At 44.1% G+C, this 13,758-nt stretch overlaps 1 protein-coding gene across 1 annotated transcript in view; it reads left to right on the forward strand.

Moving 5' to 3' along the window:
* The window catches only part of tusc3 (tumor suppressor candidate 3), a 741,583-nt gene that overhangs the window by 711,697 nt on the left and 16,128 nt on the right, over window positions 1-13,758 (forward strand). The window contains exon 9 of the mRNA XM_041183092.1: window positions 13,583-13,673. Within this exon, the coding sequence (XP_041039026.1) occupies window positions 13,583-13,673 (91 nt within the window). The remainder of the gene's footprint in view (window positions 1-13,582; window positions 13,674-13,758) is intronic.

Here is a 13,758-nt window from a genome sequence, read left to right on the forward strand (position 1 = left end):
CACAGGCGAAGGGGACTCGGAGGGATTGGACAGCCTGTGAGATTACTAAGTGGATGACCCAGGGGTGTCCATCTGCCACCTTTCCTCTCTTTGGGTGCCCGAAGGCCCGGCCTAGCTCCTTGAGGGGAAGGACCACCTGGAATGACCCTGATTCCCTCTCACGTTTCCACTGCAGGAACTCACCCATGGCCACTGTGGTGGAGTGCAGGCCTGCGAGCATCTCCGTGTTCAGCTGGACAAGGTCTCCATGGTGTCTGCCATCCTTCCCATGGAGATCTCCATAAATAGAAATATGGGCACCACTTCATCAGAGAGGAGGAGAACGTACTCCTCCAACTGGCTTGCCACTCTGTTGAGGGTTTCCAACAGCTCTGTGTGATGTTCCCCCGCCTTCTGCTGACTCCCCACGGTGAACTGGAAGGCTAGGTCCAGAGGCTGGTCACCCGACTGAGGCCTCATGGATGCCTCTTCTCCAGCAGTGCTCCGAGTGCCAGGGAGCTCAGCAGAACCTGCACCCTCCTATGCGGACACATGTCTGTGCAGTGACCACCAGATTATGAACCCAACCCTGCTCTAGATCTAGCTCCACTAAGGTGTGTGTCTCTGCACTGGTGGGGGGATGTGGGTAAGCGCCGTGACGGATCTTCCAGGCTGCTTATTTCCAGCTCTTCAGTGGAGGAGGTGACCTCTTAGCTGGAGGTGAGGAGCTGGATGGAGCTGAGGGACTGGCTGGCTGAGTGTTTTGGTTGTTTGATGGAACTACCTGTGAACCTAAGTAGAGCTAATTAGTGCATGACAGCAGAGTCAAAAGCAGGAGAGAGAGAACTCACAGTTGTGTTGAGAGAGGGATGATGTGTTGCAGAATCCTCACGTGGGTGTTCATCACCACCCTCGCCATCGCCACAGGCACGTTCCATATCCTCACTGGTCAGCGCGATGACACACTCCTCAAAGTGAGTGTGGAGCCTAATGTGGGTCCCTCAACTCCTAGTCTGGGACCTCTCCCTGCTGGTTTGAGCCAGAATTTCATGCATGAAAACAGTTGGAGTGAGTGTGAGCAGGACACATAGCACTGTATGGAATGTTTGTGTGGTGGGTGAACATAAGAACATAAGAAATAGGAACAGGAGTAGATCATTTGGCACCTCAAGCCTTCTCCACCATTCAATATGATCATGGCTGATCTTCTTGTGTTTTGATTTCCACATTCCCATCTAACCCTGATAACCTTTGATTCCCTTGTCTAATTTATTTACCTCTGCCTTAAAAATATTCAAAGACCCCGCCTCCACCACCTTCTGAGGCAGAGTTCCAAAGTTGCACAGCCCTCTGGGAGAAAAGATTTCCCTGTCCTAAAAGGGCGACCGTTAATTTTCAAACAGTGCTCCCTAGTTCTGGACTCACCCACAAGTGGAAACATACTTTTGACATCCACCTTGTCAAGGCCGTTCAGGATCTTGTACACTTCAATCAAATCACCCATTACTCTTCTAAACACCAGTGGAAATAAACCCGGTCTGTCTAACCTTTTCTCATAAGACAACCCACTTATTCCAGATGTCAATCTATTAAACCTCCTTTGAACCACCTCCAATGCGTTTACATCCTTCCTTAAATAAGGAGACCAAATCTGCACAAAGTATTCAAGGTGCAGTCTCACCAATGACCTGTATAACTGAAGCATAACATCTTTACTTATATGTTCAATCCTTCTCATAATAAGTGATAGCATTCCATAAGCCTTATTAATTACTTGCTGTTCCTGCATATTAACTTTTTGTGACTCATGAACCTTGACCCCTTTGCACCTCAGAATTATTCAGCCGTTCTCCATTTAAGTAATACCCTGCCTTTTTGTTCTTCCTGCCAAAGTGAACAACTTCACATTTTCCCACATTAAACTCAATTTGACAGATCTTTGCCCACTCACTCAACTTATCTATATCCATCTGCAACTTCCTCATGTCCTCTTCACAACATATTTTCCTACCTATCTTTGTGAAAATTTAAGTACCATGTCTTTACTCCCCTCATCGAAGTCATTGATATAAATCGGAAAAAGTCAAGGCTGCAGTACAGACCCCTGTGGGAGTCTACTTATCACATCCTGCCAATCAGAAAAAGACCCATTTATGCACACGCTGTGCTTACTGCCAGCCAACCAATCTTCTATCCATGGTAATATGTTACCCGCTACACTAAGTACTTTTATTTTCCGTAATAATCTTTGATATGGCATCTTATCCTTCTGGAAATCCAAGTACAGCACATCCACAGGTTCCACTTTAGCCACTGTGCATGTTACTCCTTCAAAAAACTCTAAATAATTGGTTAAATATGATCTTCCTTTCACATGACAGTGCAGCCATGGACAGGATGAGGAGCTCCAGAGGATATGAGCCTGATGGAGATGTGAGGGTGTGTGTGAGAGTTAGTGGTGTTGTCCCTTGAGGTGTAAGATCCATGTGGAAGTGTAATGTGTTTGTGAGTGTGTGATTTGAGAGTGAAGAGAAGAATGACTTACCATTCGTCCTCTTGCGACACTAGATGGCTGTCGTCTTTTACAAGTCACTGGTACTGGCCACCACTGCCATTGCCTCCCATGCTGGATTGGTGATCTTGCTTGCTGGCCTTTGTCCAGAGGGGAGCAGCTAGGGGATATCACAGCAGGCCTCCATGGCATCAGAAAGGCATGCCAAGGATATGTCACTGAATCGGGGAGCTGCAGTCTTCTTGCCTTTCAGGGCCATATCTTATGTGCAGTAGTTCTGGGCTGGAAGCACTGAGAGGTGTGCATATGGCTGCACTTTAAATACGGCACTTGACTTGAGGAAGTGGCAAGGTGATGGCATGGCGGGTGAATCGAAGGCCCCCTGCCCTCGAAACGGCGTGTGTCCGAGGAATGCATGATTAATGTGGCATGACTGGCACAATGCGGTGTGAAATGCCGTCATTGTGGCCGGTGGGTAAAATGTGCAAATCTGGACAATTCCGCCCTATGTAAAGTAGCCCCTTTTTGTTTAGGTAACAATTACTTGACTGCATTTAGGTCCTTGGTTACCACTTAAAGATGTTTTTCTACAAATGTCAAGCAGTAAACAGAAAGACTTTAATATGAAGAAATTTTAGTATAGCTTTTGCCTCTGATTTTTTAAAAACTGAAATGCATCTTATATAAATTTATATTATTGAACAAAAGATTGGTGAATATGTTTAAAACTGAAATATTTGGTCAGCTAAGGGATGTGGCCATGATTATTCAAAATAGATATTTGAAAAATGGATTATACATAACCAGCAAAATTGATGTCCAAAAACTTTTATGCCAAATAATCAGGTCTACAATATACAGCTGTAATTTTCACCCAAAATATTTGTAGAAAACTGAACATCAAAGCAGGTGTGAAAAATGGAACAGAAAGGGTGCGAGAGATAGGCCAGAAAATTATAGGCCCATCAGTCTGACTTCAGTAGTGGGCAAATTATTGGAAACATTTCTGAGAGACAGGATAAACTGTCACTTAGAAAGGCACAAGTTGATCAGGGACAGTCAGTGTGGTTTTGTTAGGGGAAGATCATGTCTTGCTAACTTAATAGAAATATTTGAGGAAGTAACAAGGATTGATGAGGTTAGTGCAATGGATGTTTCAACATGGATTCCAGTAAGGCATTTGACAAGATCCCACATGGCAAACTGGTCAGAAAAGTGAGATCTCAAGGGATACAGGGGAAGGTGGCAATTTTTGATGGATGTTTTTGCGAATGGAAGACGGCTTCCAGTGGTGTTCCACAGGGCTCAGTGTTGGGGCCCTTGCTGTTTGTTGTATATATTAATGAGTTAGACTTAAATATAGGAGGCACGATTGGGAAATTTGCAGATGACACAAAAATTGGCTTTGTAGTTGATAATGAAGAGGATATCTGTCGACTCCAGAATGATATCAGTGGTTTGGTTGAGAGGGTGGAGAAGTGGCAAATGGAATTTGATCCTGACAAGTGTGAGGTAATGCATTTGGGGAGGGAAAACAAAGCAAGGGAATGCTCAATAAACAGGAAATTATTAAGAAGGGTCGAGGAAGTGAGAGACCTTGGAGTGCGTGTCCACAGGACCTTTAAGGTAGCAGGACAGGTGAACAAGGTGGTCAAGAAAGCATATGGAATGCTTTCCTTTATTGGACAAGGCATTGAATACAAAAGCAAGGATGTAATGGTGGAACTTATAAAATGCTCATTGGGCCACAACTAGAATTTTGTGTACAGTTCTGGTCATCACATTACAGGAAGGATATAATCACTCTGGAAAGAGTGCAGAGGAGATTTACAAGAATGTTGCCAGGGCTTCAAAATTGTAGCTATGAAGAGAGATTGGATAGGTAAGGGTTGTTTTCCTTAGAACAAAGGAGGCTAAGGGGTAACCTAATTGTGGTGTACAAAATTGAGGGGCTTAGGTAGGGTAAACAGGGAAGACTTGTTTCCCTAGTTGAAGGATCAATTACCAGGGGGCATAGATTTAAGGTGATTGGCAGAAGAGGAGACATGAGGAAAACTTTTTCACCTAGAGGGTGGTGGACATCTGGAATTCACTGCCTAAGTTGGTGGTTGAGAAACATTCAACTCATTTGATAGGTACCTGGATCTGCAGGTGCTGGAAAGTGAGATTAAAATGAGTGGCTAGTTACTTTTTTCTCTTTTTGGCTGCCACAGACATGGTGGGTTGAATGGCCTCTTTCTGCATCGTAACTTTTCTATGATTCTACACTGAAAAAAAATTCATTTTAAAATTACGTACCAGGTACAAAAGGACCTTAACAGCACTTTTTCCCACCTATTGCAGTAGGATCCTATTCCATTCTCCCAGTTTCTTGAACTCCGTCACAAATGTTCTGATTATGCTACCTTCCATACCAGTGTTTTCAAAATGCCTTCCTTTCTCCTCAACCATGGATTTCTATCCACCAGGGTTCATAGTGCCTTCAACCATATTCATCCCATTTTTTGCACTTTTACTCTAACCCTTTCTCCTCCATCCCAGAACCACATTAGGGTTCCCCTTGTGCTCACCTGCACTCCACATTCAACAGATAATCCTCTGCCATTCCTGCCACTAGCATCATGCCACCACCAAATCCTTTTTCCCTTCTTCTACCCTTTAAGCATTCTAAAATGGCCACTCCCTCCACGACATCCTGATTCCCTCTCAATTATCCCCAACAACCCCTTCTCTTCCCAAGCCCCTTTCTGATAAGTACACTTGTTTCCCATTGTCCAGGGCTTGAAAACTCCTCCCAATGATATACTTGTTTCCCTTTAAATTCACCACCACCTTCTCAAGAACAACTAGGAATGGGCAATAAATACTGGTCTTGTGAGCAATGCTCACATCCCAAGAGCAAATAAAATTAAATTCAGTATATTATATTCACTGCTCACAAGATCATGGTTTGGGGGTAACATATTCGCATGGATAGGGGATTGGCTAAAGAACAAGAAACAGAGAGTTGGTACAAATGGGCCATTTTCAAGTTGGCAAACTGTAACCAGTGTATGCCACAGGGAATCAGTACTGAGGCTTCAACTATTTACAATCTATGTTAATGAATTGGATGAAGAGACCAAGTGTCCACAAAGGGTCTGCAAAGGGATATAGATAGGTTAAGTGAGTGGGCAAGATTTGGCAGATGGAGTATAATGTGGAAAATGTGAAATTGCCCACTTTGCTGGGAAGAATAGAAAAGCAGAATATTATTTAAATAAAGAAGGACTGCCTAATTTTTGGTACAGAGGAATTTGGATATCCTTGTACATGAGTCACAAGAAGTTAGCATGCAGGTACAGCAGGTAATTAGGAAGGCAAACAGAATGTTGACCTTTATTGCAAGGGTTGAAAATTGAAGGTTCTTGTGGGAATTTGAATCCACAGGCTGAAACAAAAACAATGGAATTTGCCAGAGCTTAGACAGACAAGATTTCACAATTTTATTGCAAGGGGATGGAGTATAAAAGTGTAGAAGTCTTGCTACAATGGTACAAGGCATTGGTGAGACTACACCTAGAGTACTGCATACAGTTTTGGCCTCCTTATTTAAGGAGGTACATGCTTGCATTGGAAACATCTCAGAAAAGGTTCACTAGGTTGAATCCTGAGGTGAGTGGTTTATCTTTGAGGAACGGTTAAGCAGCTTGGTCAAGGCCCAAATTAATAGCATCTTCAAGTTTTAAAGAAATAGGGCAAAGAGAAAACAATTCAGAAGTTGTTGTCAGGTGAATATCAGCAGTTGAATGCTATAGTTGTGGCAGTGTAACTCCCAATAGAATCTGGTGAGTGTCATTAGATGGATTTTTAATATTACATGTTGCCATTAACTTTTAGAAACATAGGGTGATAGGGGTTGCTACATGTGTAGAATTATTATTGCTACATGAGAAGAACAGTGACTTAAAAAAGAGATTTTTTGCTGAAGGTTTTTGTCTTGTATTCATCAAGACAATTCAATAGAATACTAAATGTAAAGGGAACAACAATTTATACTGTATGAAAAAAGAGTGCTGACTGGTTGGCAAATGGACTCTGAGTAGTAGAGGCATCACCATGGAGAATGCATCAGTTGATGGTGACTGTCAGTTAACTGCCAAGCATTGTTTGACATTTAAACCAGGCAGCTTGACTCAGATTAATCAAGGCATTGCCCTGAGGAATGAGTCAGTGAATGGCTGTCACTTATTTTGCTTAGCTGAAACAGGAGCAGTGTGTGTACATGTTCTTTTTGTCTGCAAAGAACAGGACCCTGTGTATTAATATTTTAGCTTCCAGTCCATCCACACAAATGCACCACACTCCGAACTTGACTGACAATTGATTGTCAGTGTAATTCTTAGTGCACTGAAGATTATTTAGCAAATGTTGTCCAATTGCAGAATCACATCGAATGTTGGACACTGTGTTTTGAGTTTTGCAAGCACAGGCTGGTTGGGTACGGTTTCTACATTGCCTGTTGTCAACAGTGGAAAGGGCATGCTGTTTGATACGATCCACTGGTCTTTGGGATGTATGGCCTACATACCTAGCATCACACAGGCACTGAAATTCATATACCGCATCGTTCATTTGTGTGATAGGCAGAACGTCTTTTTGGCTTGATGGCATCATCCTGTTAGTAGCAAATACCACTAATGTTGCTACTGCATGGTAGCAGCATGAAACAGCTAGCTTCACCTGTTCCTCAATTTTTTGAGATACCTTGCCTTTCCAGGGTAATTTGAGGTAGAGAGGGCACTTTTCAGGACCAAAAGTGATAGCGTTAGTCCCATCCATTAATCTGTGCGATATATAGTGCAAAATGATCTGAACAGTGTAGCCATTATCCCACAGGATGCCTTTGAAGCGCCCTATTTTGGCATCGAGCTTGCATAGTAAGCAACTGGCTCAAGATGGTTAGATTTTCTGTTGTTGGGAATGGGCATTGCTTGGCGCTTGTGTGGCATAAATGTTACAGTGTACTCATTATCCCAAACATGAATGTTATCGAGGTCGTGCTGCTTGCAGGCATGAATTGCTTCAGTATCTGGGGAGCTGGAAACAGCATTGAACATTGTGCAACCATCAGCGAAGACCTCTGACCTAATGATGGAGGGAAGGTCATCAATGAAGCAGCTGAAAATGGTTAGGCCTCAGACACTACCCTTAGGAACTCTTGTAGCGATGTTCTGAGGCTGAGTTGATTGCCCTCCAACAATCACAGCCATCTTACTTTGTGCGAGGTATGACTCTAAGCATCAGACAGATTTTCCTTTCATTCCCATTGACTTCAATTTTACTGGAATTCCTTAATGCCACATTCAGTCAAATGCCCACTGGATGTCAAGGACATTCTCACCTTACCTGTGGAATTGGGCTCCTTTGCCCATGTTTGGACCAAAGCTGTAATGACATCTGGAGCCACGTTGTCCAGGCAGAATGCAAACTGAGCACTAGTGAGCAGGTTTTTGCTGAATAAGTGTCTCTTGACAGTACTATTGTCGACACCTTCCATCCCTTTCCTGATGATCAAGAGTAGACTGGTGGGTGGTAATTGGCCACATTGGATTTGTCCTGCCTTTTGTGGACAGGACATAATCTGGACAATTTTCTACATTGTCGGGTAGCTGTAGGTGTTGTGGCTGTATTGGAACAGCTTTTCCAGAGGCGTGGCTAGATCTGGAGCACAGGTCTGAAGTACAACTGCTGGATTGTTGTCAGTGCTCATAGATTTTGCTATATCCAGTGTATACGGCTGACAATGTGTGGAGTGAATCAACTTGACTGCAGACTGGCATCTGTGATGCTGTGATCTTTGGAGGTGGCTGAGACCCTGCACATCTGACTAAAAATGGTGGCCAATGCTTCAGCCTTATCTTTTGCACTGACATGCAGGGCTCCCCCATCACTGAGGATGAGGCTGTTTTGGAGCCTCCTTAGTTGTTTAATTGTCCACCACCAGTCACTACTGGATGTGGCAGGACTGCAGAGCTTTCATCTGATCCATTGATTGTGGGATCACTTAGCTTATCTATAACGTTGTTTCCACTGTTTAGCTTGCATGTGATCCTATGCTGTAGCTTACTAGGTTGACATCCCATTTATAGTTATGCCTGCTGCTGCTCCTGGCATGCCCTCCTACACTCCTCATTAAGCCAAGATTGGTCTCCCAGCTTGGTGGTAATGGTAGAGTGAGGGATATGCTGGCCCATTAAGTTACAGATTGTGGTTGAATACAATTCTGTTGCTGCTGATGGTCACAGCACCCCATGAACAGCTGGTTGTGAGCTGCTATATCTGTTCCAGTTTAGCATGGTGACAGTGCTACAACAGAATGGAAGATGTCCTCAGTGTAAAGACAGGACTTTGTCTCCACAAGGACTGTGCAGTGGTCACTCATACCAATACTGTTATGAACAAATGCATCTGCAACAGGTAGATTGGTGAAGATGAGGTCAAGTAGTTTTCTTTCTCATGTTTGTTCTCTCAACACCTACTGCAGGCCCAGTCTGGCAGGTATGCTTTCAAGACTTGGCCAGTTTGGTCAGTGGTGAAAACACTTTGGTGACATTGAAGTTCCACACGAAGAGGACATTCTGCGCCCTTGCTACCCTCAGTGATTATCCCAGTAGTGTCCAACATGGAGGGTCATTGATCCATCAACTGAGGGAGAGCAATAGGTAGTAATCAACGGGAGGTTTCCATTCCTTTCCTTTATCTGAGATTCCATGAGTTCCGAAATCAATTTGTAGACTTCCAGGGCCAATTCCTCCTGACTGTATACCACCCTTGCCGCCAGCTCCTGTGGTTCTGTCCCGCCAGTGGGTCAGGGACATTTGCAGGGATGGTAATAGAGCTGTCTGAGCCATTGCTGTAAGGTGTGATTTGATGAGTATGACTATGTCAGGCTGTTGCTTGACTAGTCTGTGAGACAGCTCTCCCAAGTATGGCACAAGTTTCCAGATGTTAGTGAGGAGAATTTTACAGGCTGTGCATTTGTCATTCCCAGTGCCTAAGTCAATGCCTGGGTCTATTCGTATTTGACTTTTCAGGACTGGTCCACAGTGATAGTATTGCGTGAAACATTCAAGGTACAAGTGGGTAGCAAGAAGCTGCATGGTCCAGAATGGAGAAAAGATGTGAGAAGGCTGGCACGCCCTTCCCTCCCGCCTCAGACTCCTCCCTGCAGGTCATGCATTCTTCCCTAAGGATGGGAGGAGGAGGTCAGTCAGCTTCACCAAGCAGACATGGCTACAAGTAGAAGAGGAGGTGAGCAGCAAGAATGTGGTGCTCAAGATCTGGATCCAGCACCAGGAAAGGTTTAATGACTTCATGAGGTCCAGTAAAGTGTGTGTCCTACAACTCTCAGCTGGGAGCTATCATTTGCTCATCTCCCGAGTAGTCACGTTCCCAGCACTTCTCTAACACATCTTTACTGTCACACACATTCCTTTCACTCCTTCCTCCTCCTCAAATCTATATCTCAACAAACAACATTCAAACTCACATTTATCCTATTGCCCTCTCAGCTCATCCCTCACAGTCATCCTTTTGAAATGTTCACCCTCCATCCTCAGCAATCAGTTCACTTCTCACATTTCTAACGGTCTGCCTTTTCCTCATTGCAGGAGAGTGGAGCCCAACAACACCCGGGAGAGTCAGAGAACCAGTGGTGGGCTGGTAGCCATGACCTCCCTGACTGTGATGGAAGAAGAAGCACTTGAGATTGGCCGGGCTGCAGCAGTACAGGTCATAGACAGTAGAGAGATGGGGCTGACCCAGAGAACTGATGACAACATTGGATGTCACACAAGCACTTGTCAGTTAACTGTGACTCATGTTGAATTGATGTCACTAGCACATAAAATGTCATGATCCACATTATGCTAACTTGGAACCCTATTTCACCTACTTTCAGCATTAATCACATCGTTCATCGCCTGCAGATGTATCTTGAGTCCCATTGGAGGAACCACATATAATATACGACAGAGTAACAAACCATATAGCCCAAAGAGTGCATGCTGGGTTTTTTTTAAATTCATTCATGGGATGTGGGCTTCACTGGCTGGGCCAGCATTTATTGCCCATCCCTAATTGCCCTTGAGAAGGTGGTGGTAAGCTGCCTTCTTGAACCGCTGCAGTCATGTGGTGTAGGTACACCCACGGTGCTGTTAGGAAGAGAGTTCCAGGATTTTGACCCAGCAACAGTGAAGGAACGGCAATATATTTCCAAGTCAGGATGGTGAGTGACTTGGAGGGAACTTCTAGGTGGTGGCTCCCATCTATCTACTGCCCTTGTTCTTCTAGATGGTACTGGTCATGGGTTTGGAAATTGCTGTTGAAGGAGCCTTGGTGAGTTCCTGCATTGCATTTTGTAGATGGTACACACTGCTGTTACTGTGCATCAGTGATGGAGGAAGTGAATGTTTGTGGATGTGGTGCCAATCAAGCAGGTTGCTCTGTCCTGGATGGCGTCAAGCTTCTTGAGTGTTGTTGGAGCTGCACTCATTCAGGCAAATGGGGAGTATACCATCACACTCCTAATTGACCTGTGCCTTGTAGATGGTGGATAGACTTTGGGGAGTCAGGAGGTGAGTTGTCGGACGATTCCTAGCCTCTGACCTGCTCTGGATCCACAGTATTTATATGGCTAGAATAGTTCAGTTTCTGGTCAATGGTAACCCCCAGGATGTTTATAGTGGGGAATTCAGTGATGGTAATGCCATTGAACATCCAGGGGCGATAGTTGGATACTCTTTTGTTGGAGATGGTCATTGCCTGACACTTGTGTGGTGCGAATGTTACTTGTTACTTATCAACTCAAGCCTGGATATTGCCTAGGTCTGTTGCATTTACACATGGACCTGAGGAATCGTGAATGTTGCTGAACATCGTGCAATCATCAGCGAACATCCCCACTTCAGACCTTATGATGGAAGGAAGATCATTGATGAAGCAGCTGAAGATGTTTGGGCCGAGGAAACTACCCTGAGGAATTCCTGCAGTAATGTCCTGGAGCTGAGATGACTGACCCCCAACAACCACAACCATCTTCCTTTGTGCTAGTTATGATTCCAACCAGTGGAGAGTTTCCCCCCAAATTCCCATTGACTCCAGTTTTGCTCGGACTCCTTGATGCCACACTCTGTCAAATGCAGCCTTGATATCAAGGGCAGTCACTCTCACCTCACCTCAGAAGTTCAGTTCTTTTGTTCTTGTTTTAACCAAGGTTGTAATGAGGTCAGGAGCTGAGTGGCCCTGGCGGAACCCAAACTGGGTGTCACTGAGCAGGTTATTGCTAAGGAAGTGCCACTTGATAGCACTGTTGATGACCCCTTCTATTACTTTACTGATGATGGAGAATAGACTGATGGGGCAGTAATTGGCCGCATTAGATTTGTCCTGCTTTTTGTGTACAGGACATTCTTGGCAATTTTCCACATAGCCTGGTAGATGCCAGTGTTGTAGCTGTACTGGAACAGCTTGGATAGGGACACAGCACGCTCTGGAGCACAAGTCTTCAGTACCAATTCCGGAATATTGTCAGGGCTCATAGCCTTTGCAGTATCGGGTGCCTTCAGCTGTTTCTTGATATCATGAATCGAATTGACTGAAGACTGGCATATGTGATACTGGGGACATCTACTTGGCACTTTTGGTTAAAATTGTAGCAAATGCTTCAGCCTTATCTTTTGCACTGATATGCTGGGCTCCTCCATCATTGAGCATGGGGATATTGGTGGAGCCACCTCCTTCAGTGAGTTGTTTAATTGTCCACCACCATAATTGGATGTGGTAGGACTGCAGAGCTTAGATCTGATCTGTTGGTTGTGGGATGGTTTAGCTCTGTCTATCACTTGCTGCTAATGCTGTTTGGCACGCTAGTAGTCCTGCGTTATAGCTTCACCAGGTTGACACCTCATTTTTAGTTATGCCTGGTGCTGCTCCTGGCATGCCCTCCTGCACTCTTCATTGATCCAGGGTTGATCCCCTGGCTTGATGGTAATGGTAGAGTGGGGGATATGCCGGTCCATGAGGTTATAGATTGTATTCGAGTACAACTTTGCTTTGCTGCTGATGGCCCACAGCACCTCATGGATACCCAGTCTTGAGTTGCTAGATCTTTTCAAAATCTATCCCATTTAGCACCGAGGTAGTGCCACACAACACATGAGCAACCACGCATGTAGCACCAGTTAGAATGTAATCATGACCCCCTATACTACTTATGTTTCAATACAAGTGAGCAATCTCACTCAGGAATGCTCATGGAACAATTTCTACTGTTTTAGTAAGGAATGCTCTCCTAGGGTGTTAAATTGGCTAAGTCCATTCCAAAACAGATTGTGATATGCAAAGAGGACTGTATAAGATTTCAGGATGGTGTAGGCAGTACCTTGCCTCTCTGCCTTGTCCTCTTCCTTTAAGACCCTCCTCAAAACTACCTCTTTGACAAAACATTTGGTCTTCTTTGGCTCATTGATTATAAAATTGTACATCTTCCAACTCCTCATTTGCTCATGGGGGACTTGCTATTTAGTGTCAGTATAAGGCAGTTTAATGGGAGTTGTGTACTGCATTGCAACCTAAATATTTATTGTTGGAATAGTGGTTACTGAAACATGAAACAACATTGCTGACCTCAATGAGCTTCAAATCACTGTTCAACATTCTTTCCCCACCTACCAAAGGAAGTTTGTGTGTTTTGAATGGAGGTACTGCAACACCCACAAATTTGTAATGAAAATTGTAATATCTTGTTTTCTCATACATTAGAAACATCCATAACTCCAACTGAAATGGTGGCACAGAAACTTCCAAAAAGGTTGTTATAACAGTGTTACAAGTTGCAAATGGACTTGCTGCCATCCCATCTCATTTGAAAAACACTTTTTGGCATTAAATCTTCCAGAGCATTGCAAATCGTGGTTAACTGAATGCTGAGTAAAGCTACTGAAGTAAACCAGCAGTATTGTCACCAAGTTGCACTTGAATGAGCATTTTTGAAGTTGCACTGAGTCACTTTGATGAATTCTGATGTGTTTTTCGGTCTTTTTCCTACAGTAATCTGCCTGGTGGGATTAGGTTTGGTGGTATTTTTCTTCAGTTTGCTGCTGTCAATATTCCGCTCCAAGTATCATGGGTATCCCTACAGGTAAGCTCAGTCATATCATCTAATCTTAATCTACTCGTTTTGAGGTAGTTATAGATGACGATGAGTGAACACAACACATTTTGTC

The sequence above is a fragment of the Carcharodon carcharias genome, chromosome 1 (assembly GCF_017639515.1).
Source record: "Carcharodon carcharias isolate sCarCar2 chromosome 1, sCarCar2.pri, whole genome shotgun sequence".
Taxonomy (NCBI): Eukaryota; Metazoa; Chordata; class Chondrichthyes; order Lamniformes; family Lamnidae; genus Carcharodon; species Carcharodon carcharias.